This window comes from Callospermophilus lateralis, chromosome 13 (assembly GCF_048772815.1).
Source record: "Callospermophilus lateralis isolate mCalLat2 chromosome 13, mCalLat2.hap1, whole genome shotgun sequence".
In the NCBI taxonomy this organism is placed as follows: domain Eukaryota; kingdom Metazoa; phylum Chordata; class Mammalia; order Rodentia; family Sciuridae; genus Callospermophilus; species Callospermophilus lateralis.
The window spans coordinates 18,107,048-18,134,327 of NC_135317.1; the positions used below are offsets into that span (position 1 = coordinate 18,107,048).

Genomic DNA, 27,280 nt, shown 5'->3' on the forward strand with positions numbered 1-27,280 from the left:
CACACTACTAGCTGTGCCAAGGCCTTTCATGGTGCACCCCCAAAATACTGTCTGAATGCAAGGTGTTCTTCACCTGCACACCAGACCTTCCCTCCTGGCTCCTCCTCATGCTATTTACAGTACCTGAACGAGGGTAAAGGCTTATTTTTTCTCCCAAAGAAGTATTTTCAGATCCCATACATTCCCCTAAGTAAAAAACAATCTCTCTTCCTCAAAGAATTTGGCTCTTACTACCTTTCTGGGGAACCCTTTTTTTGGGGGGGGGGGCGGGAGGCAGGGTCTTACCATGCTGCTCAGGATGGCCTTGAACTTATAATCCTCCCATATGAGCCTCCAGAGTAGTTAGGAATATAAGTGCAAGCCACAGTGCCTGGCTACTTTCCCATGTACGTAAAAACTAATTATCAGTGTGTGTCTATGGCATAATAGTGCAAGCTTCTTGATGTCAGACCTTACCTGTGATGCATCTTTAAATTTTCAGCATTTCTCACAATATCCTCAAACATTTAGTTTGCACATTATAAATGCCTTTTACTGAAGTCCAAGAAGGTATTCTCCACACTGCATTGGAATAGTCATCCACAGGAAAAGTGGGTAATTTTTATAGTAAAGACTGAATGCTCTTTACTCTGCAGTATTTTATTGAAAACGGATTTTTGAAGCAGATAACCTATCCTATTGATTAGAACAGAAAGTTATCATCAATTGTCTAACATATGCACTTAATAATAAGTATTACACACAGATGAATATCAGACACTGGCTACATACATGTACTTTTGGTACCAGTGGTTGAACTCAGGGGCACTTAATCACTGAGCCTCATCTCTTGCCCTTTTTAATAATTTTTTAGAGCACGGTCTCACTGAGTTGCTTAGAGCCTAAGTTGCTGAGGTTGGCTTTGAACTTGCAATCCTCCTGCTTCAGCCTCCTGAGCTGCTGGGATTAAAGGCATGCACCATTGTGCCCTGCTGGACAGTCTTTAAGTAGCTCCCTCAAGCTAATCCAACCTGGTTACCCCTGAAAAAAGAAATTGTTTGCACATTTCATCAAAACTGCCCTCATTTTACCCACAAGATCTCACCTGAACACAGGTACCTATTAATATGTACTTTTCATATAGAAACTTCAAGAATCTAGAGGCCAGACTACAAAAGATTTTCTTAAAAAATGACTCAGACCATGAACCAAATTAGATAAAGGAGTCATCACAAGTGACTTTTCTTCATTGTGACAAAACATACACAATAGAAAATTTCACTTCAGCCACAATCATACAGTTCAGTGGCAATCTCACCATCAAAGGACCCTCAACGTGCTCCAAGCTGAACCTCTCCCCTGGCTGAACAGTAACTTCCTTCACCCTCCTCTGGCCCTGGGCAATCACCATAGTGCGTTCTGACTCTATCCACATATCAAGCTCACATCAGTGAAATCCCCAATATTTGTCCTTTGGTGTCCAGCTTGTTTTACTTAGTGCCCTTTCACACAGCATGTGGAAGGGAACCTTCTTCCTTTTAAAACTTAATAAGTAACATTCCATGGAATGCACCTGCCACATGGTGCTTGGCCACTCCTCAGTCCATGGCACATGTGCTGTCCTGCCTTTTGGGCTTTGTGATAATGCTATGAACATAGGTATACAAATACCTGTTGAACTTTTCAGCATAAACACAGAAGTGAAATTGCCGGGTCAAATGGCAATTTGATGTAACTTTTTGAGGGATTATAGGTGGATCATCCGTCTCAGACGCTTCCTCATCCTACATTCCTCCCAGCAATGCATCAGGGTCCTAATTTCTCCGTGTCCTTGTGAACATTTATCTTCTGTATTTTGATAAGACTCACTTTCTTGATACGAAGTGATGTTTCACTGTGGTTTTGATTTGTAATTCCCTGATGATTAGTGATGTTGAGCATCTTTTCATGTGCTTGCAAATAGACCATTTTAAAATCTTTAGAGAAATGCCCATTCAAGTCCTTTATTTATGTTTCAATTGTGATAGCTTGGTTTTTTCTTTTACTGTCATTGAGCTGTAGGGATTCTTTATATTCCAAATTTGAATCTGCTATTAAACACACAATTTACATTTTCTTCCTTTTGTAGATTGCCTTTTAATTTCCTTTGAGTGCCTTTTTGTGTATGTTTTATTTTGATGAAGACCAATTTTTTTCTTTTGTTGACCTGCTTTTGGTGTCAGAGCCAAGAAATCATTGCCAACATCATGAACCTCTACCCACCCTCCCCCGCAACCCTGACCCCAAGAGTTGTGTAGTTTTAGCTCTGATGTTTAGGAGGAGTTTGGTCTACTTTCAGGATTATTTTTTCCTCTTTGACATGGTATTAGGTAAGGGTCCAATTCTATTCTCTTGAAGATGGATATCTGGTTTCCCAGTCCTGTTTGATGATAGGACTGTCCCTTTCCCACCAAGTATGCTGGCATGCTGTTGAAATATCTGGACCACCTACATGAGGATTGATTTCCAATTTCTCTGTTCCATTCCTTCGGTGCATATGTCTGTCAGTATGCCAGTGAACACTGCTGAAATTATTCCAGCCTTGTAAATTTTATGATGGAGAAGTTTAACATCTAAAACTTATTTTTAAAAGCTAGGGGCTAAACTTGTTCCAGAAAACACTAGGAAGAACCACAGTCCACAGTGGTCTGCTTCAACCATTGATCAGAAACCCCATGAGGGCCAGGTCTACATCGCCTACTGGGTTTGGTGCTCTAGATGATGATTTACATGTTGTTCTTTGGGAAAGGTATGCATCTAGGCACTGAAGGTACATGGCAGCATATGGAAAAAAGGCTATATATTTAAGGACAAGGAAACTGGGTTTTTCTACATCCAAATTGAGATGTAAGGCTTAGGTATGATTATCAACTGCTCAGGCTCAACATTAAAATGGAAATACTAAAACCCGTCCTCATCAACTTACCTGGCTGATGTAAAAATAAAATAAAAATTTGCTCTCTGATAGAAGGGCAAAAGCCTATTTTAAGAAATTTAAAACTGGGAAAAGAACCCTAGCACTGGTTTACTTCCAAGACTACCTGTCACACTGACAGTAAAACATATCTTTTTAAGGTAAATGCACGGGCTCTGCCACTTAGGAGCTAGATGCCTTCATGATTCACCCCAAGCCCGGTGTTCTTGATGCATTAAAATAAGAGAATCTACAACCTCACTGAGTTGTGAAGATTAGTGGCACGCTGAACATAATTGGTCTGGGTTCACAGGGAACCTGAGAGAGCCTCCCAAAACAGGGCCGGGAGCCAGGCTGCACGCCAGGGTTCTAAGACAGAGGGATCTTTCCCAGGGGGATACTTTGCAGCCCCACTTACCCTATCTCCAGGCCGCACCATGGGTTCTTGCTTTGTACCTAGTTTATGCAGAATGTTGTAAGCGACCTTCATACTTCTTGTCCACAGTTTGCCTATGAACACAAAGCAAGAGAGACACAGTAACTGTACTATCACATACACACACTTCCAGTTATATACAAATGGGCATGAGGACCCAGGGAGCATCCTCCAAGGAAAGGCTGATACACGCATCCCTTTGGCTTCCCATCTCCACACACAACAATCAAGGGAGAACGAGTGGGAAAGGCTAGAATCTCAGAGGCTTTGGTACAAAGCTCAGGGGAAAAGGGAAGAACACCCAAGAACCCGACCTGATGTGTTTATGAAGAGGGAAGCGCTGCTTGGACGGGCGTGCTGTCACCAGACTTTCCTAGGGAGCACCAGGCGGCCGGGGAAGGGGCAGCTTGCTGGTGCAGCCTAGATGAAGGCTGCCCAACGCCATTTTCATGTTAAGGCTTCAACGTATTTTCCATTTTGATTCCAGGAATGAGGAGTAAGTTCCCAACATCTCTGACTCATACAATCACAGAAGCCTGAACACTGGGGTACTGTCCCAAGACCAAGCAAAATTCCTTCATCTATAACACCCGTGGCAAGACCACAGAAAAACAGTCACCACAGAAGTTGTGAGGAAGGGTTCCAGGGAGTGGAGGGCAGCAGGGCCACTGCCACTGTCTGAAGTTGCGCATGAGGACATACTCTTCCCTTGGTGCTGGAGGTGCGCACATGCTCGGCCACTGGTGACACTCCCCCAGACATGGATCTTATTAATGGCCTCTGTCACGTGATCATAATCAACATAAACAGCACAAAAACCTGATCTCTTCTCCTACAGAGTCCTAAATTTCTCAATTTCAAATCTTCTTAAAATCGGGGTTTTAGGGTTTGGGGATTTGGGGCAGAGGAATACACGAGTATAGATAAAAGGTGTACTAAATATTTTAAGTTATTTAAGATATTTTTGGGGAAATACCAGGGATTGAACTCAGGGGTACTTGACCATTGAGCCACATCCCCAGCCCTATTTTGTATGTTATTTAGAGACAGGGTCTCACTGAGTTGCTTAATGCTTTTGCTGAGGCTGGCTTTGAACTTGCAATCCTTCTGCCTCAGCCTCCCAAGCTGCTGGGATTTTCAGGGGTGTGCCACTGCATCTGGCTATTTAAAACTTTTGAAATCAAGAAAAAAAGAATCACTAAGTAGAATTAAATATATACAATAAAAAAAAAAACTTTTAGACAGGTTTTTTTAAAACTTTAAATCCTTTAGGGAAAAAAATAAACAGCACGACATATTTCAAATTCCTGCCTCATCTCTCCATGAGACATCTTCTTGATATTATCCTGTGATGGTGAATAGTCCAAGATGAGATAAAAATGACTTAGGATCTAAAGGAATTGAATACCTACAGGCCTTCTGCAATCTGGCCCCAGAGACTGCTGCTCAAGGCTTTTCAGGAGTAGTCAAGGTGTTAGATGTTACATTCATACAACATGGTAATAGGCAAATTTCTTGGTTTCAATGCAATCACTGTTTTAATCCTTCTCCTACTGCAATGTACAAGCTAAAGAGTTTTGTTTACAACACATTTTGTATTAAAAAAAATCCTGAACTTGTTTTATTTCATATTTCATATTGAACTGCAGTGACCTAAATTAATGTTCTACTATTTTTTGATCACATGTTTCACCAACTTGCCTCCCCCTCAGCAACTAGAGAGCAAAGACTGTTTCTTCTTTGCTCCAATTCATAGGGCAGTTCCTGGCTCGTGGTATGTTCTCAACAAACATTTCTTGATTTTATTAGTGTCATAAGCAAACTTTAATAAATCTCAAAGAGTACTTATTTTAGTAAAAATCTAGAGATGTTAGTAAAAATCTAGAGCACTTAATTAATGGATATAAAATTTTATTCAGGTCCTATTCCATTTTCAACTCCTCATTTCAACACTGTAGTTCGAGACTGGTTGCTTTGAAATCGTTTGGAGTTTTATTGGGGGATTTTTCTTCTCCTATCAATACCTCTCAGCCCTTCAGAAGTAACTTAGGGAGTAAGGTTTTCCCCTAAATACTTTGTGCCATCAGAATCCAATGTTAACATTACTATAGTTTAACAGAATCTTCCATAAACAAAAAAGGAGTTGTGAATCCACTACAATCAGTAGCACCATTATGGTTCACTCACATTTCAGCTTCATTCTCGGTTGATAAATCTTAAGGTTAATATCATAAATTCATATAAAATCAAGTTTTTAGGAAAGAGTTACTAAAGAGCAAAAAAAAAAAACCTAAACTTTTGGCAAAATTCTTCAATACTTCAATAGTTACCCTTTGTGGTTCTCGCAGAAAAGGGAGAATAAGTTGCTACATAAACTAGAGATGCCACAGCTCTTGGCAAGGAGCTGTGCAAGTGCTCAAGTGCTCTTTATTACATATTAATTTGAACTTCACTCACATGTGGAAGAGGAACAGGCAACTGCCCAGAGACTGACTACTGAGGAGGGAAGCGGCACAGTGAAGCACACCCCAGAGCTACCCGGAGCACAGCAGCCCTGGAACTTGAGACATGTACTATTAACAATTCCAAACACGGACAAGGTTGCAGAAAGACTGCCCTGTGCTTTTCTAGCTCAGGCTTCTAAATTCCCGGAAACACCTAATAAACTCAAAACAAGAAAGAGACGAACATGAGTGTTTACTTTGTATATAAGCAAAATTAATTTACAGATGTTAAACTAAAACCATCATGGGGATGGAAGGGGATACTAGAATGTTCTCTGCCAGGTCAGACCAACTGGTGAAGAAACTGTATGGAGGAGTACGTTATTGTTTTGATTTTCAATTAAACAACCCAAGTTTCTTACTTGGGAATTCTTCTTCCCTATGACAAGCAAGAAGCTAAATTGGGGGGTTGAAGGGACCACAACACTTTAAATAATTCTTCAGTTATACCAAACATGACTTTTTCTGAATCTTTTTAGCAATATGAAATCATAACATCTGTCTGTTCCAGAGTTTCTACACAGATAACTACTTTTCAATACTCACTGAAATAGCCAACCCTTCCAAGCCTGATAAGTTACAATCTTATATTTGGAAATTCTTTAATTTCCTCTATTAAACAAGAATTGAACTTGACCCACAGTATATGACCAATAGCAGGTTAAAATACAACAGACTAATTTAAAAGAGTTCAAATGTTTTGGTTATGTGATGCTTGGACAAATTTCAGATGTAATATTCAATCTCTCTCATATCTCCAATTCATCTTAACCTTACACTCCTAATCTAGATTCTGAGCCTCTGGAGAACTGGTATTCACCTTTGACCTCCCAAGCCTGAAGACCTTGCCATGCACAGTAGGTGCTGGTGGTCCGTGAGGACACATGATCCTTCCAGGCACACATTGGCCCCAGGATTTCCCATAGGCCATGAGCCTCAGTGCGATCAGCTGTTATGAGGCAGGGAGTGCAAACACAACTAACTCAAGGCCAAATTTGGCTGGAAAAGAGACTTTCAGAAAATTCTTTTATGTTTTTGACTAATAAACTTATCTCCAAGAGCATGATTTAAAAAAGGATAAGTCAAGCTTATACTCAACCATGGGTGATATCTATCCATTTAAAACTGCCCAACAAAGTCATGAGAACAAAGAGGCCATGAAGCACATGCTCCCAAATCAAAATCCTACCTAGGTCCATGAAATGCACAGGTCCACAGCTCACACCTCCAGGGACCCCACCCTCAAAAAGCTGAACTCTACTTAGATTCCGTGACATAACATCTGGCCTTGATGGCTGATGTAAAAATCTTTTCTTATAGCAATCAAAAGTGTTGTTAAAAAAAACAGAACCAAAAGCTAAAAACAGGTCATCTAATCTCACACATGCAGCCATACTATGAACCGTCTGGTCTACTAGTTATTAAATTTGCTTTTTGGCAAACAAGCAGCTAGTGTAACAGGCCTGACAATTTGCTTTCTCCATGGTGCCTTAGTTGTGAACAGCTAACAACTTGCAAGAAGTTTACAGACTACATGAATCCTACTGAAGAATTATGGGAAGCTTGTTTCTCTGGCATTCCAAGAAAGTACCACGGATACAGACTTTCCTTCTTCAGAGAAATTTATGTCAAAGCAGTGCCAATCATAATTCCACCAGATTTAATACTGAATGTTAAAAATTTGGAAAGTCCAAAATCCTTAAAGTCTGAAATCTCCAAGAAGTCACAATCCTGAAAGACTAAAATCTCAAAATGATGAAGTTCTGAAAGCCTTAATCTGGAAACCACTACTCTCAGTGTGGCAGGGGGAGAAGGACATTTGGTAAAAGGCAAATTCTGTGGAGAGGAACAGAGGGAAGGTGAATTGGTCTCAGAGCTGGGATACTTTTCTCCTCTGCTGCCTTGGAGGTTAGAACTGCAGGACAGGCTAGGGGTGTAGTTCAGTCACACAGCACTTGTCCCACATGTGCAAGGCCCTGGGCTTGCTCCCCAGCACTGCAAAACACATCAACACACAGAACCCCAAGCTCGCCAGACTTTTTGACTGTAGGAATCAAGACAAGCAGCCCCCTCAGGCTCCTCAAGAGCTTTCAGCTTTCCCACTGTTTAAAATGGTCAGCATTTTTACATTTTTCTATCCTATGCACTGCATCATTTCCAACAGTGGAGATAAAAATTACATCAAGTCTTGGAGAAAGTCCTAACTTATGTGTTTACCACATTTGATGGTGAAAGTGCATTATCACAGGACTGGCTTTCTGTGTAAGCACCATGTACATAAAAATGCTGAGGTTTTCTCAAAAAGACGTCCTTTCTGTACATTTCCATCTGTGAAGGATTAAATTTCTCCAGTTCTCAGCACAGTAGCCACCCATGGAGATTTTTGAGTGTTCTTCTGACTTAGTGGCCCAACTCGGTATTTCAGACGATCACTGTCATAAAGCTGGGTGCACACAATGACCTACCATGGTGACATGTATTTGTGTGTTGTGCTCTGTGACCTATTTATTTGTGAATACGGTTCATCCTCTTGTGTGAGTAAACCTGAATGTTTATGCTTGCAAAATATGTATATTCTCTATCTTCTTGTGTAAAGTAGCCTATGAAATATTCCATCAGTGTTTTAATGTTTCTCAAATTACTATTTTTTAAAAAAAATGTAAACAAATGTCTTTTAGAAACAACTTTAACACTTTTTTCCAGATTCCTGTGTTTGGAATTTTGCTCTTTTCAGGTTTTAGACGTCAAAGGTTTTGATCTTTTAATGTGGGACTATGGCATTCATGATTGTATCTTTTAGAGTTATGACCCAATCCCATGTCAAAGAACGAACATATTCTCCATCTATCCCTGTGAAAAGTATTCATGAAAATCATGTGTATATCCAAGAAGTAAAATCTAACAACTTATTAGCATTATGATCACTGCTTTATGCACCTGGATTTAAAAAAAAAAATGAACTACTAACAAATGATCTGCCTACAAGTTCTATTAGGTTCCATCTATTTCCACACCAGAGCCGCGTAAGGCAGCACAGCTACACAGTAGCCATCCTGACAATGGACCCCTCCCCTGCACTTAGCAGTCCTGTACATACAAATGCAAGAGACAAGTGTACCCAGGGTTACCGTAAGTGAGGATGTACAGGGGTTTTCCATTTGTGTCCATGGTGGTCAGGCAGGGAGCCTTTGGTGAGATGGTCCCCCATCGCTGCAGTGCGGCTTCCAGGGAGGGCGGCCAGTTCGTGACAACCCCCAGCTGCTCCCCTCGCATCGCCAGCATCTGGGCTCCCTCAGGCTTTGGTTGGTTTGGATCGGGTTGTTGAACTAAATACATTTCAACACAAAGAGTTTTCAAGAACAATGCATCTGTGTTAGTACGACTGCTTTTTACTCTTGAAGAGGCCAAGTAGCTCATATTTAAGATATAAATTTGTTAGAAACGTACTTCTCTAGATTCAGGGTCATGATCTATATATTACCCTCATGAAGTTATCAAATATCTAATTCTTATAATTTCCAAGGCAAAAAGCGGGGTGGAGAACTCGGGCAGACCCAAGCACATTTGGAAACTGACACTATATTGCACCAGCCCGGAGTTCATGATTTAAACCCCTATGCTTAAAAATTTAAATTTTCAGCACACAGTGATTCCAGACTCCCAATAGTTCCAATCTTAGAAAGTTATATTTTACCTTTAAATACTTAGATGTAAATATGAATTTTCTTTGACTACTTTTACTATCAAAAACACAGAGCAAGTATTTTCTTGAGTAAAACTAAACAAACACATCACAACTAGAACATGGTCTTCCCCATGCTCTAGACATGGGAGGACCAAATGAGTTCCCACGTTTCTGGTCAAGGTTTCTCCCTTCTCTTGTATGATTGACCACTACCATCTGCTGGCCAAAAAAATCAGCCTCCTTACTTGCAATTTAACAAGAAAACAAAGAGTTCAGGTTTGACACAACAAGATCTTCTGTTAGGTTGTCTGTGAGGACGCTCAAAACATTCTGTGGCCAGGACACCAGCCCCCAAGGGCAGAGTGGCAGGAAGAGGAGGAAAGCAGAGCCCGCTGCCCGATGTCTTCCAAAGGCCTCACACAAGCTCACGGAGAGCTTCTCTGCTGAGAGCTAAGGGTTTCTGGAAGTTAGTTCTGCATTTCTATCATCTCAGAGTCCTTAAATAGAGGCCTGGCTTGTTCTATGAGAATATGAGAATATGAGTCCATATTCTGCCAAGGGTGGCAATCCATGGATGTTGGCACTCTGGCCAACTGAGATACTCAGCTCACCTTCTGATACAAAACCAACACTCTCCCCTAGATCTCCATCATTTGGTGATTGCCAAGAATATCACTCGTTAAAAAATAAAACAGGTTTGTTGAAAAAAAAAATATCAGTGTTTATGGAACCAGAGGAACACCTGGAAGGAACCAAAAGGGAAAGGGTTTCTTGTACCTTCTAACAATTCTTCAAAGTCATCAACAAAGAATTCTCGCAAAGGCGGTCGCTTAGGCCGTTTGAGGGTATTGACAAGCTGCTGAATTTTTGCTGATACCCGGCTACTTACTGGTACTCCTGAAAAACAGGAATCACAGAGTAGATGATCCGAGCATCACAGGTGTAACAAGCAAATTTGAGAAGTAACAGGATGGAACCTAAGGAAAGTTGTCTATCAAATAAATATTAGTAGGCAGTCTTAAAACATTGCATGGCACTTTAAAAATTGAGACATTAAGGGCTGGGGCTGTAGCTCAGTGGTAGAGCACCCACCTTGCACATGTGAGGCACTGGGTTTGATCCTCAGCACCACATAAAAATAAATATATTGTGTCCAACTACAACTAAAAAAAATTAAAAGAAATGGGACATTAAATACTTCACACAGTTTTAAAGATATGGGACAATGTACAATCCACAATTCTTAACATGAAAATAACATTTTTTCCCCCATTAAATAGTTCCACTTAATTTGGTTCTGATGAATCAAAGGTCATTTCAGAAGGTCAGTGGATCCCAAGCATGTTTAGAACACATAAGGAAAAACTGTTCCTGAACCACCCAGAGCTTCTGATTCATTAGGCTGTGGTATGGCCAGAACCTAATGAATCACTTGTTCTAACAATGGTCCCCAGGTGATTCCGAGGAGGGTGGTGTCACAGCATGAGAAACCAGGGACTTCCCAATGTATGCTTCAGGACTTACCTGGATGAACAAAAGCAAAGGTGACAGGATTATTAAAATGATAAGATCAACAACGAGCTATTTAATAAAAGTTTTGATCAAAGAACTAAAGCAAACTGAAAAGCATTCAAGGAGAGATGGGGTTGTGACTCAGTGGCAGAGTGCTTGCCTAGCATGTGTGAGGATTGGGTTTGATCCTCAGCACCACATAATAAAGGTATTGTGTGCAACTAAAACAAAACAAAACATTCAATGAAAACCAGCCATAATTGGAAACTGGAAAGCTCAACTAGTGGCTTTCCATCTTTCACTATGCAAAGGAGGGCACACCACCTGGGACCTGGACGTTCTATGTAATTATGAATCAGAGGTACACAAGGACATGAACACAGTGAGAATATGGCTCATCAACACTAGGCTGATCATCTTTAAAAAACAAAGAATAATAACTTTACTGCAGATTCTAACTTTTATGATCAGGGCATCACCGAGACTTAAGAGGAAGATCACAGCAAAAAGGCCATGTCCGTAATATAGGTACTGTGTCCAAGTGTCCATAATAAAGGTATTGTGTCCAAGTCCTGCTGCTTTGGGTTGGGTAATAGAAGTAATCACTTTCACTAGAACATACAAGATTACAAATAAAAGGAGCCAAGGTGAACCCTCTGTATTTTATTATATCATTCATAATGTTTGTCCAGATTGGAGAAAAAGAGCTTCTTTCAAGAACTAAAGCACCATTCTGCCAACAGCTGTCAAATTTTTAGACATTTAACTTCATCTTTCCCTTCTAACTAACTGTTCACAGTCTTAGCACTTGAAGTCTAATTTCTTAATTGCTGAAACAATGGTTTTTCATTAGCAATAATATCAGCATCTCATAAAATTTCTTTTTCTTCTCATGACAGGCTTCTGTAACATTACTCCTGGACAATGTGGGGATGATTTGTATTTCCTGTGGCCCCATAATGAAGGAAGCTCTATGGCAGGTTCATAAAGAATGATGATTAGAGTCAATGAACTGACTAAATCTAGACACAGCATATCCAGTCATGGGCACAGAAAGGCAAAGCATGGCACAGTAGGAGCTAGCGAAAGAAAGAAAGAAGTCTCAAAGACCTACCGTCCCCAGTCTCCATGAGCTCAGCATTGCCGTACTTTGGTGCTGTTCGAGATGTGGTGGAGCCCTGCGGCCTCTCCACCTGTATGGAGTGTTCTGAGGTGTATGTGGTTACGTCAGGAGGTGCAGAATGATTTTCTGTAAAGAAGCACATTGTGAGATTTTCCGATCATCTTGACAGTTGTTGGAAAGGCTACGCAACAGGGCTTCAAAAACGCCACATCCTAGAAGAACCTGGATGAGGTGTGCATATTCGCACATAACCATACAGAAGGGTGACTCTGAATGGTAACCACAAACCCCTGCACCAAGACCATCTTTAAGGTAGTTTATACTGTTCCAAAGGCAACAAAGTTAGGGCAATCTTCAGGCGATTTCACAAGGAGCCACGTTATTAATGAGTCACTAAAACACTTTAAGCCATTGGACAAGACAGCATGAGAAAGGTGTTTGTTGAGTGGTTTTTGTCTGTGACAACAGAGGCAGTAATGAGATCAAACTTTGGCACCAGAGGGCCTGTCATTCAAATGCCAGCTCTGCAAATTCCTAGAGATCTCGCTAAGCAGCTTAACCTGTCTCAGTTTTCTTATCCATCACATGGGAACAATAATGGCCACAACTTTGGCGGATAGTGGGGTAGATTCAACAAGCTCACACATGAAGAGCTCTTAGGATGTTTCTCGGTAAAGGCGTCAAGAAATAGCCAGTAATTTATTATTTTAGTATGGATAATACTGAGTTATACAAAAAAATGTTTATGATCTAATGTGTATTAAGTGGTGTGTTATACTCAATGAAATAAGAAGCTTTTCCTTTTCAGCATTGATGGTAAAGAACTTATGGGCTGAATGACAGAACAGTGTTCACATTTACTAAATAAAGCATCAAGGAGGGCATGCCTAATAGAGACTATCAATGCATTTCATAATCTTGTTTTAGTAATGAGTATTACATTACTAATTTTGATTCACTAATTCTTATTAGAAACTTCTGGAGATCTCCTTTGTAATATTCAGTATGTCAGGAGCACATTATCTTTTGTGGCTGAAAGTCGCACTCCTCCGGCACAGGCTCCCTTTCCTGGCCACTCCAGTCAGATACTTGGAGGCTGTTTTATATAGTTAAACCAAAAAAGCCCAAAACTGTGAAGCAGAAAACCAGGCACTAAACAGACTGTAACAAGGACGCTCACAGTCTGAGAACTGAGCCCAGAGGCTGAGGCCGTCTTGCTGATCCTCTGATGGGAACATGTGCATCATACAACTTTTTGAGGCTCCGTGCATGCCTATGAAGGCCGAATATTGTTTTGGGCATCACAAATTTCAGCAAGTAGGCAAATTTGCAAATACAGAATCTGTGAATAATGAAGACAGACTGTAGAAGTCAGCTTGCATATATTGAATGTTAGCTGGGAAAGATTCGTCTGTGTTCCTGGGGTGGTTTCAAATGTTGCAACCCAAGGCGATCAGCTCATCTCCACTTGCATATAATACCCCCAGCAGCTCTTGGGGACTTGAGCCCAAAGGCTGAGGCATCTGGCACCAGGTATGTAACCCAGTTCCCAGACTGATGTGTTTGTTTTCTGTTCTATGATAGGCAGATGACACCTACTACCACAGCGAGAATTAATAAGTATGCATAAGCATCCAAACTTGGTCATCAGACATGCAGACAGGCGCTGGGTACAGACACTATGTGCCATACAAAGCCATGAGCGCAGCCCATAACTCGCAGCTTTCACACGGTCTGGATCCTGGAATGTCTGAGGGTGTGATAGGTGTCATCAGCCCCTGGAACAGACCCTTCAGCATGTCCCTTACCAAGAACATCCCCCATTAGGGTGGAACTGTGTCCCCAGATCCACAGGTTGAAGCCCTGCCTCTCAGCAGGGCTCAGAATGAGTGTATTTGGAGACAGGGATGTTAAACCGATCCCCTATTAAGCAAAATAAAGCTGAGGGTAGACTCCAACCTATTGTGACTGGGGTCCTTATAAAGATCAGGACACACAGAGGACATGTGAGGACATGGGGATGGTGGCCACCAACCAGCCAAAGTTGCCTTGGAGAAACCAATCCTGCCTGTGCTTAAATGTCAGGTTTCCTGCCTACAGAACTATGAACGCACACATGCCCACTGTTTAAACCACCAGAGTGTGGGCTCTGCCACAACAGGCACATGTCGGGGAGATTAGTGGGAATGGACCTGTGAGTACCTAACAGGGAGGTGTGGAAGGGCAGGGCGCCCCACCTGGAAGCCATGAGGATGGGGAAGGAAAGGCTCATTCAGATTGCTCAGGCTGCCTTGACACTCAGGATAAAGATGGTCCTTCACCACACCCACCAAATAGGCTTCAGTTCACACTTCAAGATGAACAAGTCTCCAGAACTCCATCTCCTCTCGGCCAAGCAGTATTCTCACTTCAAGTGAGAACACACAGATGGTACTGTAGGATGAATAAAATTTGAAACCAGGCCCCTAACACAATAGTGGCTAGAGTACGAGCTCACTGCACCTCCAGCTGATTCCGGGGACTCTGCATGTCAGCAGGCTGCACCGTCGGGGACTCGGTCAGGGTCTGCACTGGGCACTGTGCCCACTTTCAAGGTGGGGAAAACGATTCCTGCACATCTGGTGACTTAAAAAATAGCAACAGGGACAGCTGGGAGACTCAAAGTGCTTTCCAAATTAATTTATATGTCACCTCACGTCTCTCTCCCTTCGAACTCCTCCCGTAAGTCCTAACTGCAGGATGGCAAACTCGGCAGCTGGCCACTGAGGTGACCAGGAAGCTGCCGCTGTGGTGCCGCCCTGTGCCTGCTGTGCTGGAGGGCAGCACTCCTGCACCAAGTGGGGAGCCACCTTCCGAGAGGACTACCTAAAAGAATGTCGCACACAGAGAGGCTCTAGCAGCGCTTGCTGAGGAGCAAAAAACAGTGGGCTCAGGCTGGAAGGGCAGGTTCAAGGACTCAAGAGCTCATCAGCTCCAGCACAAGGCCAAGGAAATCCACATGCATTTTGAAAATTGAGGACTCTCATGATGAGTTCATTTCTTCTAGCAAAAGTTGCCCACTGTTCTTTAGATCCATTTCATGGGCTTTTAAAACTAAGAGGAAAAACGGCAGCCATTCTTCAAGCCCCACGCCAGCTGTCACCTGCACTGTGAATCCACCCCTACAACCATCTCTAAGACCTTTACCTCCACTTCCCCCTAATGGTCTGCAGACTTTCCCACTGGGAGGTTCCATCTCAGCTACTCTAATTTACTACTCTGAGCAGTTGACGTGGGTTGCTTCACAATCTAGAACATAAGATATAAGCAACACAAAAGTTAGAAGACAGCATCATTCAACCATTTAATCATAGTATCTGCAAGTTACTTTGACCATGATTACCAGGATCACTCCCTGCCCCTTACGGGTTCTCAGTCTATCACTCACACCAAAACGGTCCACTCTGTCTGCCCAGCTGCTTCTTGGCCATGACCCACTTCTGGGTGTTGGCTGGTCCTGCATGAACTTGCCCGGGTGATTCCTCAACTTCCCCAACTTGACTTCTTCCTAACCATGTGCTTCTGTAGGTCTCTGCTCACTCCAGCTCCCTAGTGGGTTCAGTTAGAGAAGATGTTCCTGAGGTGCTGAAGCTACAGAACACCCTGCCCACAACAAGCTCAACAAGTGTTGGAGGAAGAGTTCAACGAGTGAAGCATGAATGAATCAATTCATAAACACTGACAAGCAGTGGTAAAGTGCTACACTTCTAACACAGGCTCAAAAGAAACATCAATTCTAACTATGACAGAGTCCCAAGGGGCCAAGAGTGACAGATCCCACTTGTAGACCATGTTAATTAATTTTTGGTCTCCAAATGACTTTTAACAGATGAAAAGTTGAAAATCCCATTTTAATGTGTAGAAAGCAACGTGCCCGTGTTCCACTAATTGACATCGGATAATAAATAAAGCTCTCAAAGGAACCTAACTTTGCATAAAGAACATCCGATCCCTAGGATCCCTAGGTGGATTAAAGCCACCACCACTGTTCAGTGAGAGCCAGAATAAATATGCTCCCATTTCCTGACAGGTGGCAGACTGCTTCTACTTGGGGATACAGAACCAGGCAGCCAGGTGAGCACTTTCAGGTGAGAGAAGCAAGGAGACAGGATTTGTCTATTTCTCCTTGCAGGCTGCTCCAGTGTCCCAACTCCTAGGCTGCCCCATGGGAGGCTACAAAACTACAGAGGGACGCAGGCCCAAGCTGTTCAAGAGATTTGCTGGACCTCAGAGGGGCTGAGCCTGGTTTCTCAAGTGTAAATCCCTCCCCTGCCTTAACAACTTCCTCAGACATGATCTAGACAAAAAACAATTCATGCTAGGAGGAATTTGGAACAATGTAGAAAGGAGGGCACCATGCCATGTAGTGATCAGAGCACCCAACTCTGTTCTCCTTTGGCTGCTGGACACCTGGACGCTCACAGCATCAACGCTGTCTTCCATTTCCAAATAATCAGAAGGTGAAACTTCCTCCTCAGTCTCGCTAGAGTCAGGGTCTACTTCTGATGGTTCTAAGGGGATGCCGGTGTAACTGGCCTCACCCTGATGACATGCAACAATACACATGAGGATCAACCCAGGCATGTAAGCTAGGACTCAAAACACCTATCACACCTGAGGAAACATATGGCTGCCTTTAATAATCATTCAAAGACAGGACAACCCTGGTTTCACCTCGTCTTCTGCGTATTCATTTTCCCACCATGTGTTGAACTGTTAATGGCGACTCAACAGCTGCCCTTCAGATCTGCATACAAGTCCTCTATAGATTTTGACAAGAGACAGTCAGAAAAGGCTTTTGTGGTTCTATATGCAAACATTTCTCAGTCAGGTTCTGAGTCCAGGTCGACTTCCACAGAATCATGTTTTTCCTCAGATTTTGACTGGTTTTTCTTCACGTTTATACCATGATGACCCCATAAAGCTGAGATCTGCAATGGAAGCCCTATGATGCACTCAGCGTCATGACCAAGGAAACAAACACCACAGTACCCCGAGCTCCCATTTCGTGTGGTAATTACTGCAAGACCTCCCTTCACGCAGCAAGGCAGAGGGTTCCTCTGGGCCTTTCTGCCCTATGTTGGGTCTTTTTCTCTTAAGAGCTCCAAGTAAGAAGCTGTGAAACTCATGAGCACAAAGGTGCAAATGACTTTGTTACTACCTTGAGTTAAATGCATTTAAATATTGAGAAGGAAAAAAAAAACAGATGTAAACCAATGTGTTCCTATTATGTCATTCACGTACAAGTGAGCAGATCAAGGAAGTATTCCTGCAAAAGGAGCAGCAACCTCCTGTAGAATGGATTGTGAAGTGGATGACTAGGATATTTTGGGGCCCTCAGATTTTTTATTTTGATTTTTATAGAGTCCAATTAAATATAATCAATTTTGAAAGATGAGAATCACGAAAGCATTTTGAGGGAAGAAAGGCCCACACCTGTGTTTTAAGTATACTGATAGGGCAACAAGGTTTGAAAGGGAGAGCAACACGAGGTTGAATGGGACAGGAGGAAGTCCGCGAGACCCATGCTGTGACCAGATCCACAGACACAAGACATGCAGCTGAGCAGCAGTGGCTCAGAATCAAAAACAGGCGTGGTTCTGAACTTACAGCTGAAAGTCTCCATTCTGCCTGATGCTAAGCTCATTCAAGATCATCTTCCCCACCCCCTTTGTTTCCTCTACAGAGGGATTAAAAACTAAGGGTTGGCAAACTACAGAGAGTGGTTTGCCTGCCGCCTGTTTGTGTAAATAAAGTTTTATTAGCACACAGCCATGCTCATTTGCATCTTGTCTACAACTGTGTGCTCAACAACAGAACTGAGTAGTTGCCAACAGGGCCATGTAGACCACAGAACCTAAAATATTTACTCTTCAGCCTTTTATAAGAAAAACTTGCTGACCTGGTCTAAAGTTAAAAAGTTCTAGCTTCAAGTTCCCCAGCTAAGAGGGGTGGACACAGTAGGGAGGTCTCAGTCCTAGGCAGCCAGGTTGGACCAACATCACCAACCTAAAGGTGGAGGTGATCTTTTAGAACATGTTTGAAAAGTATCAAAAACACTTAGGAGCATTATACATAACAAATGAGGGCAATTTATCCCAATAGTGGCTATTCTAGCAGAATCTAGAATTAAAATGTACAACTGCCAGGCCCTGATAATTATGTACCCAAGAAGCAAGCAAATCTCCAGGGTGAACATGATTGCCTGTTGTCTTCCTATCTTCTTAGCAGGAACAGATGCAAGAAATCTGATGAGAATGTAGTGGTTATTACAAACAGCAAACACCAAAAGTAACATTGATGTTTACTCAACTCCAAAGCACTCTGGAAATGGCAGTTACTTTATGAATATCTGGATAATGAAAATATATCCCTACAACATGCTGTGACAATGTCAGCAGATGAGTACATCAAAGGATTAGAGGCTAATAATATGTTTGGAGCCGAAAAATGAGAAAAGACATGTAAGTCCAATATCTTAAATATAAGTTTATTCTAAATAGGTAACATGCATCCCCTATTGTTCTGTTGCTTCTGGAAGTGTACTATGTGGTCTCTTCAATTCCTCCATCTCTATTTTGCTAAATAATTCCTGTAATATTTTAATCTGAACATATTTTTACAAATATACCTCTTTAAGTTTAAAACATTCCACTAAATCTACTACTTACTGTATGTTATGCTCCACTGTTGATACTGGTAAGATATTTTAGAACCTGAGACCCTTCATTTCTAATCATATTAAAGTTTTTGATAAATACGTTCTGGTAACATGAAGAGTCATCCAGGTTCTCACAATGGAGCTGGCCTGTAATGCAGGGACGTGCACAGGGCAGGTCTGACCTTCCTGCACTGTCCTTGTTCACAGTCTCAGACCTCAGCATCCTCAGGTGGAGCCGAGCTTGTAAGGGTTCTGCAGTGTGAGAGTCATAGGCACACCTTGCAAGATGCATAGCAAGCAGAGCAGGAGAAAAAGGGAAAAACAACCTGCAACAGGATTTTTGCATCCTTGCCTAAACCAGCTTGGCTATGTCATGGGAGATGTCCCTATGTTAACGTTGGCATAATGAAATTTGTGGAATTATCTACAAAAGAAACTTAGAACTCTGCTTCAACAACAAAGTAGAAGAATGGCCTACTGTGGAGGGAAACCGCATGCTTTTAAACTCTTTAGCCTTTCTACTACTTGGACGAAAGAAGTCTCTGCAGTATCCAGCTTAAGTTCTTTACTTGAGGATCAGCAAACATGGCTGGAGTCAGTTCTGCCCTGAGCTCTTCCAAACACCCCCACACTCACTCAAGCTATTGTCTCGTGCATAGGCCTTTAAGGATCTCAACCAAAGGTCAAACCCTGCCACTCCTGACTTCTCTTTTGTTTTGTGACAGGAATAAAGTATTCTAAGTCTCATTAGGTTTATTTTGTCATTGCTTTCTTTCCAAAAATACTTCATACTTACAGAATATTCCCAGATATTCTAGGAACTTTAGCTTTGTGCCAAATGAGAAATTACTGAAATGTCACACACTGAGGAGTTATATTTAGGTTACACTGAGCCTTGATGTACATGAGTAATGCAACCTTTTATAGTCTGGATAAATTTAATTCTCCATGCTATAATTTCCTCCAGAATTCCAAGTGTAAACTCACACAGGGAAAGCCAAATGCAGTGATTACGTTGTTCAGAAACATGTGTTCCTCCTGGTAAGATTGTGAGCACCTCCTTGAAAAGTGAACAAAATTGGAAAATACGAATCCTTTCAAGTACAGAGATCATGTGGACCTTCCTGCCCAGGTGCCAGGTCAAGTTGACGTAAAGTCTTTGCTGCCACCCTGGGTCCCAACATGCACGAGAAATTGTATTATCTAAAAACACTTAAAGGGGACACAATTCTATTACATATTTAACTTATTGTGATTTCAAACAGGTTTTAGAAACCAGTGTCTGTTGCCAGAAATGTGTTAAACTAATACCACTTTGCTTTCAGGTATTATTTAGAAACTTATGAAAACGTCCTCATTTTTCTCTTTTTACTCATAACTCTTCTGTGATACACAAGAAATAAATTATTTTTTTCCAGGTCCCCGCTCCCCACAATGCACTAAAGATCTAAAGCAGGGAAAAGTGACATTAAGACCACAGTGGTATTCCCAGAAGAATTGAGAGAGGACCCCACTCTCCCAGCATTTGACAAATTGTCTCATTATAGATGTGAAATGGCTGAGGCTTTTAAACTTCTACTTCATTCATGGAGAGTAAATGGGGCCAAGACAAGATCAAACAGCTGTGCCTGTCCACCCAGTTATGGATCTGGAAATAAACACCCTGGCACCTGAGACAACTTTACAGTTACTGCTCCCCAACATGCTGGGCTGCAGACATGAGCTGTGCCCACAGTAGTAAAGACTGACAGATCTACAGCTGTGTCTATGCTCCCACGACGACGCAGTGAGCAGCAACCTCCTGGGCCTGACTTGCTGTTTTAATGGGGAGACCACACTGAGCCATATCCAACACAAGTAATTTACCTAAGTGAACTTTTTATCACTCAACTGTTTGAGCATCTTAATCCACAGCAGAAAATGGGCAAGAACAGACACAGGTGTCCTATTTTTGCTCTGAACATAAGGACTGCCTAGGCATACTGAGTGACGGGCAAACTGGCCAGGTGGAGGCTGAACAATGCGTGTCACCACTCACATTTCATACAGCTACTAACTCATCTAACATGCTCTGATTTTTTTCCTCTAACAATTCTTACTTCATCTTTTCTACACTCTTTTAAAATATCTTAGGGTAACACTTCCTCATCTGTTTCTCCACTAATCCAGAAAGTGACCCTTTTGACAGACCCTACATACTAAATAGAATGAAGCATCTAGGAATCTCACTACCTAAGGCAAAAAAACAGTGGTGATTAAGGCCACCTGACTTCTTCAAGTGGCTCCCAAAGTAATGCAACTCTACTTCAAAATTCCATCTTGTTTATCAGCACTATGGAAACGTCATTTAGAATAACGTCATTTAGTATATTTTAGCATAAATGAGATGAAAACACATAAGCAGAGAAGGCTGCAAATTTCCCTCATGACCAAGAAGGCATTTCTTTATAGATGGATCTTGAAATTCCAGCTGTGGGAGAGACTAATGTGGTGAAGTTCCAGACAACAGTACAAACCAAAGCACCCCAAGTGTCAGAGGGGCTCCATGCTATTTCCACCAAATGGATTCTGCACCCAGGATACATACAAAAGAGAACAAGTAAACAAGGGACTCTTCTATCTAGTGCTTACTCAGGTAACAGAGCAAACCAGTACCAGGAAAGGCGGCGAGCCAGCCAGCAGGGCACTCACCTATGTGCGTCTGTGCCATGACGTCCGCCAGCCTGTGGGCGGCCCCGCTGCCCCCGCTCTGTGTGGAGGAGGAAGAGGTGGTGGACGTGGTGGAGCCGTGGATGGCTTGGCTAATCCAGTGCTCCATGTTGATGCTGCCCTGGCTGGAAGTGGGGGTCCCCTGGGAATCACCCTGCACAGAGCCTTCGTCTTCCGAGCCAGAAGAGGTATCTACGTGGAACAGGAGATGTGGTTGCTATTTGTGGCAGCACAGAAGCCCCTCACTCTCAACCCCCCTCCCAACTCTGCCAGCTCCACCTCACACAACTGTTCGACAACATTTTGCTTCAAACACCCTGAAGAAGTGATTCCACCTTACAGATAATATCTTTTTTCCCCTTAGTAAGAGTTTTTCATTCCAAATAAGTTGAGTTTGCTATAAACATTTATTTTGATGTTATAGTATTAGATGAAAGATACTCACCAATTTTCCCTACACATCCCTTTGGAAATAAATCAATTTCTTTGCATGCATCCGTCAAGTGCCAAAGATGGAGTCACACTTTCTTAAGAACTTCCGGTGCCTGTGCTACTTTCACGTGTTTCAGAGTGTGATGATTTTAGCCCTTGGTAGTCCTGAAATGCTCTAAGCTACATGTTTTAGGTTCACTATGAATATAAGACACTCATGTGCCTCCTCCAAGATTGGGGAACTATTGAAGAAATGGTGTTGAAAGAAGAATGCCCCTTACAAAAATGGACCCACCTCACCTCACCAACCTGCATGCTCCTGAGGTTTCTGCCCCTTCCTCTGGTGCATGCCATAAACTTTCATCACCTTACAATTTTATACACAAACTAAATCTATTTACTTTTACAGTATTCATTTCTCATGAAATCTCATTAATTGCTTATTTATTGTGTGAAAACTGGGAAACACAGTTGAGATCAAACACATCCATGTTTTTCATTGAAATTAATGGCAAAATTTCCATTTAATAGCTTCCTATTTAGCTGTTCTTGCACAAGCAAGAATGAATCATTGCAATGTGTGTTACTTAAGCTTCACTGTAGGATTCACACTCAGGATCCTTCCTACCCACTGGTGACTAAGATGACAAGAAGCAAGAAGCCATGTGAACACTTCCACAACATTCAGCAGGAATGATAGCAACAACAACTAATGCCATGACATGGTGTTTAAATACACGATTCTTCACACATGACTCAGGAGTCACATGACCTACACTACCTAGAAATTTTAAAAAAATGTTGGAAATTTGTTAGAAAAGTGACAATAAGAAAACTCTCTCCTCCTATTCACATATTACTTAGTTTATATAAAAATACAATCTATATAAAATTCATATATTCTACATTTTCATACTCAGCTTTTAAGAAATGCACATATTGGGGTTGTGGCTCAGTGGTAGAGTGCTTGCTTAGCATGTGTGAGGCACTGGATTCGATTCTCAGCATCTCATAAATAAAGGTCCACTGACAACTAAAAAATGTTAAAAAAAAAAAAAAAAAAAAGAAAAGAAAAGAAAAAGCAATGCATCCTTATCCCCATATTGAAAATGGCCATTTCCCAGGAAGCCTTTCAGGCCCCTTTCCAGCCAATCTTTCACTCCTCAATATCCCCAACCTTTTCACTAAGAAACTGTGGAATAACATTTTCCATGCTACGTACACAAAAATTCTCCACAAAGTATTAGCAGATGAACAAAGCAACACGTAAAACAGAAAAAACACGACTAAGTGGTGACTAGAATTGAACACTACCAACAGGAATTAAGGTGGGCTTAACATTGAAAAGTGAATGTTACACAGCACATAAAAACAGAAAAGCCATATCTGAAGACAGAAAAGGTGTCTGATAAAATCTATCACCAACTGAAGATCAAGTTTCTCAACCAACTGGGAATACAAGGAAATTTCCTCAATGTATCACATGACATTTATGAAGAACCCACAGCTAACATTGTATTTAAAGGTAGAAGATGAAATGCACTTTCCCGGAGACCAAGAACAAGCCAAGGACGGCCCTCTTATCACTTCTGTTTAATATTATCTGGAAGATTCTAGCTAATGAAATAATAAATAATCAAGACATCCAAACTGGGAAGGAAGAACTATCTTTTTCACAGGTGACCTGATCCCTGTATGTAGAAAATGGCAAGAAATCCAGCAAAATTTTCCCAAACAGAAAATGAGTATCAGGGCTGGGGTTGTGGCTCAGTGGACGAGAGCTTGTCTAGCAAGTGTGAGGCACTGGGTTGGATCCTCAGCACCACATAAAAATAAAGGTATTGTGTCCACCTACAACTAAATTTTTTTTTTTTAAAGTGAGTTTATCAGGATCATAGGATATAAGAGATAAAATACACAAATACTAACTGAACAATTGTAAAATTTCATTTGCAACAACATTAGAAAACAAAATACTGAGCAAACATCTAACAAAAATGTACAAGACTTATGCACCAGAAACTATGAAACATCACCAAGAGAAATAAGACCCAAATAAATGGAAATTTAGGGCTGGGATTGTAGCTCAGTGGCAGAGTGCTTGTCTAGCTCATGTGAGGCACTGGGTTCGATCCTTAGCACCATACAAAAATAAATAAAATAAATGGAAATTTAATATGCAGATACCCATGTCATGGATTGGAAAACTCAATCATGTCCGGGAAGCAATTCTCCAATAGATCCACAAGTCCAAGGCAATCCTGAATAAAATCACAGAAGGCTTTTTGGTTTTTTTTGTTTTGTTTTGTTTTGTTTGATAGAAACTGAGTGCTTATTCTAAAGTTTATTTGAAAACATGAAGGCCTACAATAGCTAATGTAATTCTGAAAAAGGAAAATTAAAATGACGGACTTCGCTACCTAATTTTAAAACTTTTAAAAAGTTGCATTAAGTAAGACAGTGATATTGATTGCTCAAGGATAGGCATATGTCTATTATCAGGGGAACAAAACTGAATTCAGAAATAAAGTCTCACGTTTGTGGCCAATTTTTGATAAAGGTCCAGAAACAACAAGAAATAGTCTCTTCAAATGCTGCAAGGTCAACTGTGCAATTCACTAAGACCAAAATGTCCTCCTAAAAGACAACATCAACAACCAAAATAGAAATGCAGATCCTTACATCATAGTACACAAAAATTAACTCAAAACGAATCACAGACCTATATGAAAGGCCTGAAACTATAAAACTTCGAGAGCTTCCAAAAACACAATCCATGAAATAAAAATTGATAAACTGGACTTCATAAAAATAAACTCTTGTTTTTCAAAATACTATCCTTTTCCATGGCTAACACAACAAGTCACCACTAACACACACTAGCTTATAAAATACATTTATTATATTATAGTTCGGCAAGTCAAAGCCTAAAATAAAGGTTTTGACAGAAGTGTGTTCCTTCTAGAGGCTTCAGGGGTAAATCTAAGCATTCCATCTGAACATGTTTACATTCAACATCTAGAGAGTCCCTTTTGTGGTGTCAGGTAACATACCCAGGGACTAGGATAAAAAGTCTTTGGTGGAGAAGGCACACTATGCCGTCTACCACCAGACACCATTAAGAAATGAAGAGAAACCACAGTTTGCAAATTGTACACATGTAAAAACGAATTATATTGTTTATATGAAGAACTAAAAACTTAGCAAGCTGTTAATCCCATCATATTTAATTGTAACAGGCAAAAATCTGAACAGATATTTCAATGAATGTTTTCAAATAATTACTAAGCACATTAGAAGAGTCTTATTATCCTTAGTAGTCAATGAAATGAAAATTAAAACCAAAGACATACTCTTTCCACTACATCCTCTAGAATGGCTATTGTAAAAATAGAGACAATGTCAACCACTGGTGATGGAGCACCTGGAATGCTCATGTGCTGGTGGGAATGCAAAATGGTGCAGCCACTTTGGAATCAATGGGGCAGATCTGTCAAACCTAAACAAAAACATTTAATGAAACAATAATTCCACTCCAGGAATACACTCAAAATACATAAAATTATGTAAACTGTGTAGTCCATAACACTGTATCGTTAACAGAAAGCAGACGAACACAGACATGAAAAGCATTGGGACCAAAATCACAGAAACAGATCAGAAAGTAGGTTCAATCCTTTATTTTTCTGACAGACACCAGGATAATTTGTTTCATTTTGGTTTTTGAAGATTGTAAGATAAAGTTTCTAATTATTTGGGGTAGAATAAAACAGAGAACTTGGGTAGTTACGTAGAATTTGGGATAAAATAAAAGCAGTATTACATAACCACCATAGTTTGCATATGGTTCCAGTTTGTCCTCCAAAGGTTAATGTGTTGGAAGACAGCACTCAGTTTGTCAGGAGGTGGTGGAAACTTGAAGTTGGTCCTAGTGCAAGGTTCATTAGGTTGTGTTATATCCCCCAGAGGAACCAACAGAGCTCAGAGGATCCTTAGTTCCTGAGACAGTAAGTAGTTATAAAAAGAGCAAGGCTAGCCCTGACTCCCTCTGGCTTCCCATCTTGAACCTGCCATATGCCATCTGCTTTACTGCAACAAAGCCAAAGGCCCAAACTAGAGCCAAGCACGTGAAGGGGCCATGCTCTTGAACTTCCAGAACTGTGAGCTCAAGTACCCAGCCTCAGGTATTTTACAGCAACAGAAACCAAACTAATGGAATAGTAGAAACAGGTTATTACCTACAGCCATTTCAATTAGGGGTTATCAGGCTCGTGGACCGGATCTGGCCCACTGTCTTTGTAAATAAAGTTTTATTGATACACTAAACCCATCAACTGACATTCTGTTAATGGATGCTTTCACACTACTGTGGCAACTATCACAGAAACCTTTGGGCCTACAGAAGCTAAGATACTATGTGGCACTTCACAAAGTTTGATGACACTCAATTCAGGTAACTACCTATAATTGTTCAATGTTCTTCATTTCTTCAATAATACAACAGAGCATATTTAGGACACCTTGAGAATATGTATGTACTAATCTAAGCTGAAGAAAAATATGAATTCTATTAGAACTCTACAGGTACCAATTCTTTTCTTTTCCATATGAAGAATCAAACGGATACAATTTATAAGACTTTAAAGTACATATTAAAGAGTCTATGAAAAGTCCAGAAGACCTTTCTAAAGTAACTCAAACTGCTTTTGGACTTCTGGTTCATAAACTCCTGAATTATAGCACCATTTATTGGAAGCCAAAAAGGGTGAAGGAAAAGCAGTCAGTTCTTAGATATACTCAATACTTTTGCAGCAGGGAGAAACTAGTTGCTCACCTGGAGGAGTGTAGGCATCCATCGAGGTCTGTACAACCAGGGACCTGCGTTTGGAAGGCATAGGCACTGCCATCTTCCTTTCTTTGTGTTTAGCAAGAGCTGCCTGAACAGCTTCTGTGTGAACGTCTGAAACCAAGAGAAAGCCAATCACTGCACTGTTAGCCCAGGATCCTGAAGGCCAGTGCCTTCCTCTGAAGTTCACCCATAGGAAGGGAAGGAAAGCAGTTAGACCTACCAGCCTGAAAGCCTCAATAGAAAGTTTTTAAAATTCAGACTTTAATTGTACATTTTATTATCATAGAATTGGCATAAATGATTAAACATTGGCTATAAAGTGTTCTATGATTTTTCTTAAGGATATTTCTTTGGATATTTCTCTAGGTCATGTTTTGGAGCCTTATAATTCATACCAA

The 27,280-nt window shown here is 41.2% G+C and overlaps 1 protein-coding gene across 4 annotated transcripts in view; it reads right to left on the bottom strand.

The window, feature by feature from the left end:
* Nucleotides 1-27,280, bottom strand: part of Dip2c (disco interacting protein 2 homolog C) — a 375,630-nt gene that overhangs the window by 117,464 nt on the left and 230,886 nt on the right. For all 4 annotated transcript variants that reach the window (XM_076872837.1, XM_076872836.1, XM_076872835.1 and 1 more), the window contains 6 exons: nt 26,868-26,993; nt 21,584-21,793; nt 12,184-12,318; nt 10,335-10,454; nt 9,001-9,198; nt 3,351-3,442 (listed from right to left, as the gene is read on the bottom strand). In XM_076872837.1, the coding sequence (XP_076728952.1) occupies nt 3,351-3,442; nt 9,001-9,198; nt 10,335-10,454; nt 12,184-12,318; nt 21,584-21,793; nt 26,868-26,993 (881 nt within the window). The remainder of the gene's footprint in view (nt 1-3,350; nt 3,443-9,000; nt 9,199-10,334; nt 10,455-12,183; nt 12,319-21,583; nt 21,794-26,867; nt 26,994-27,280) is intronic.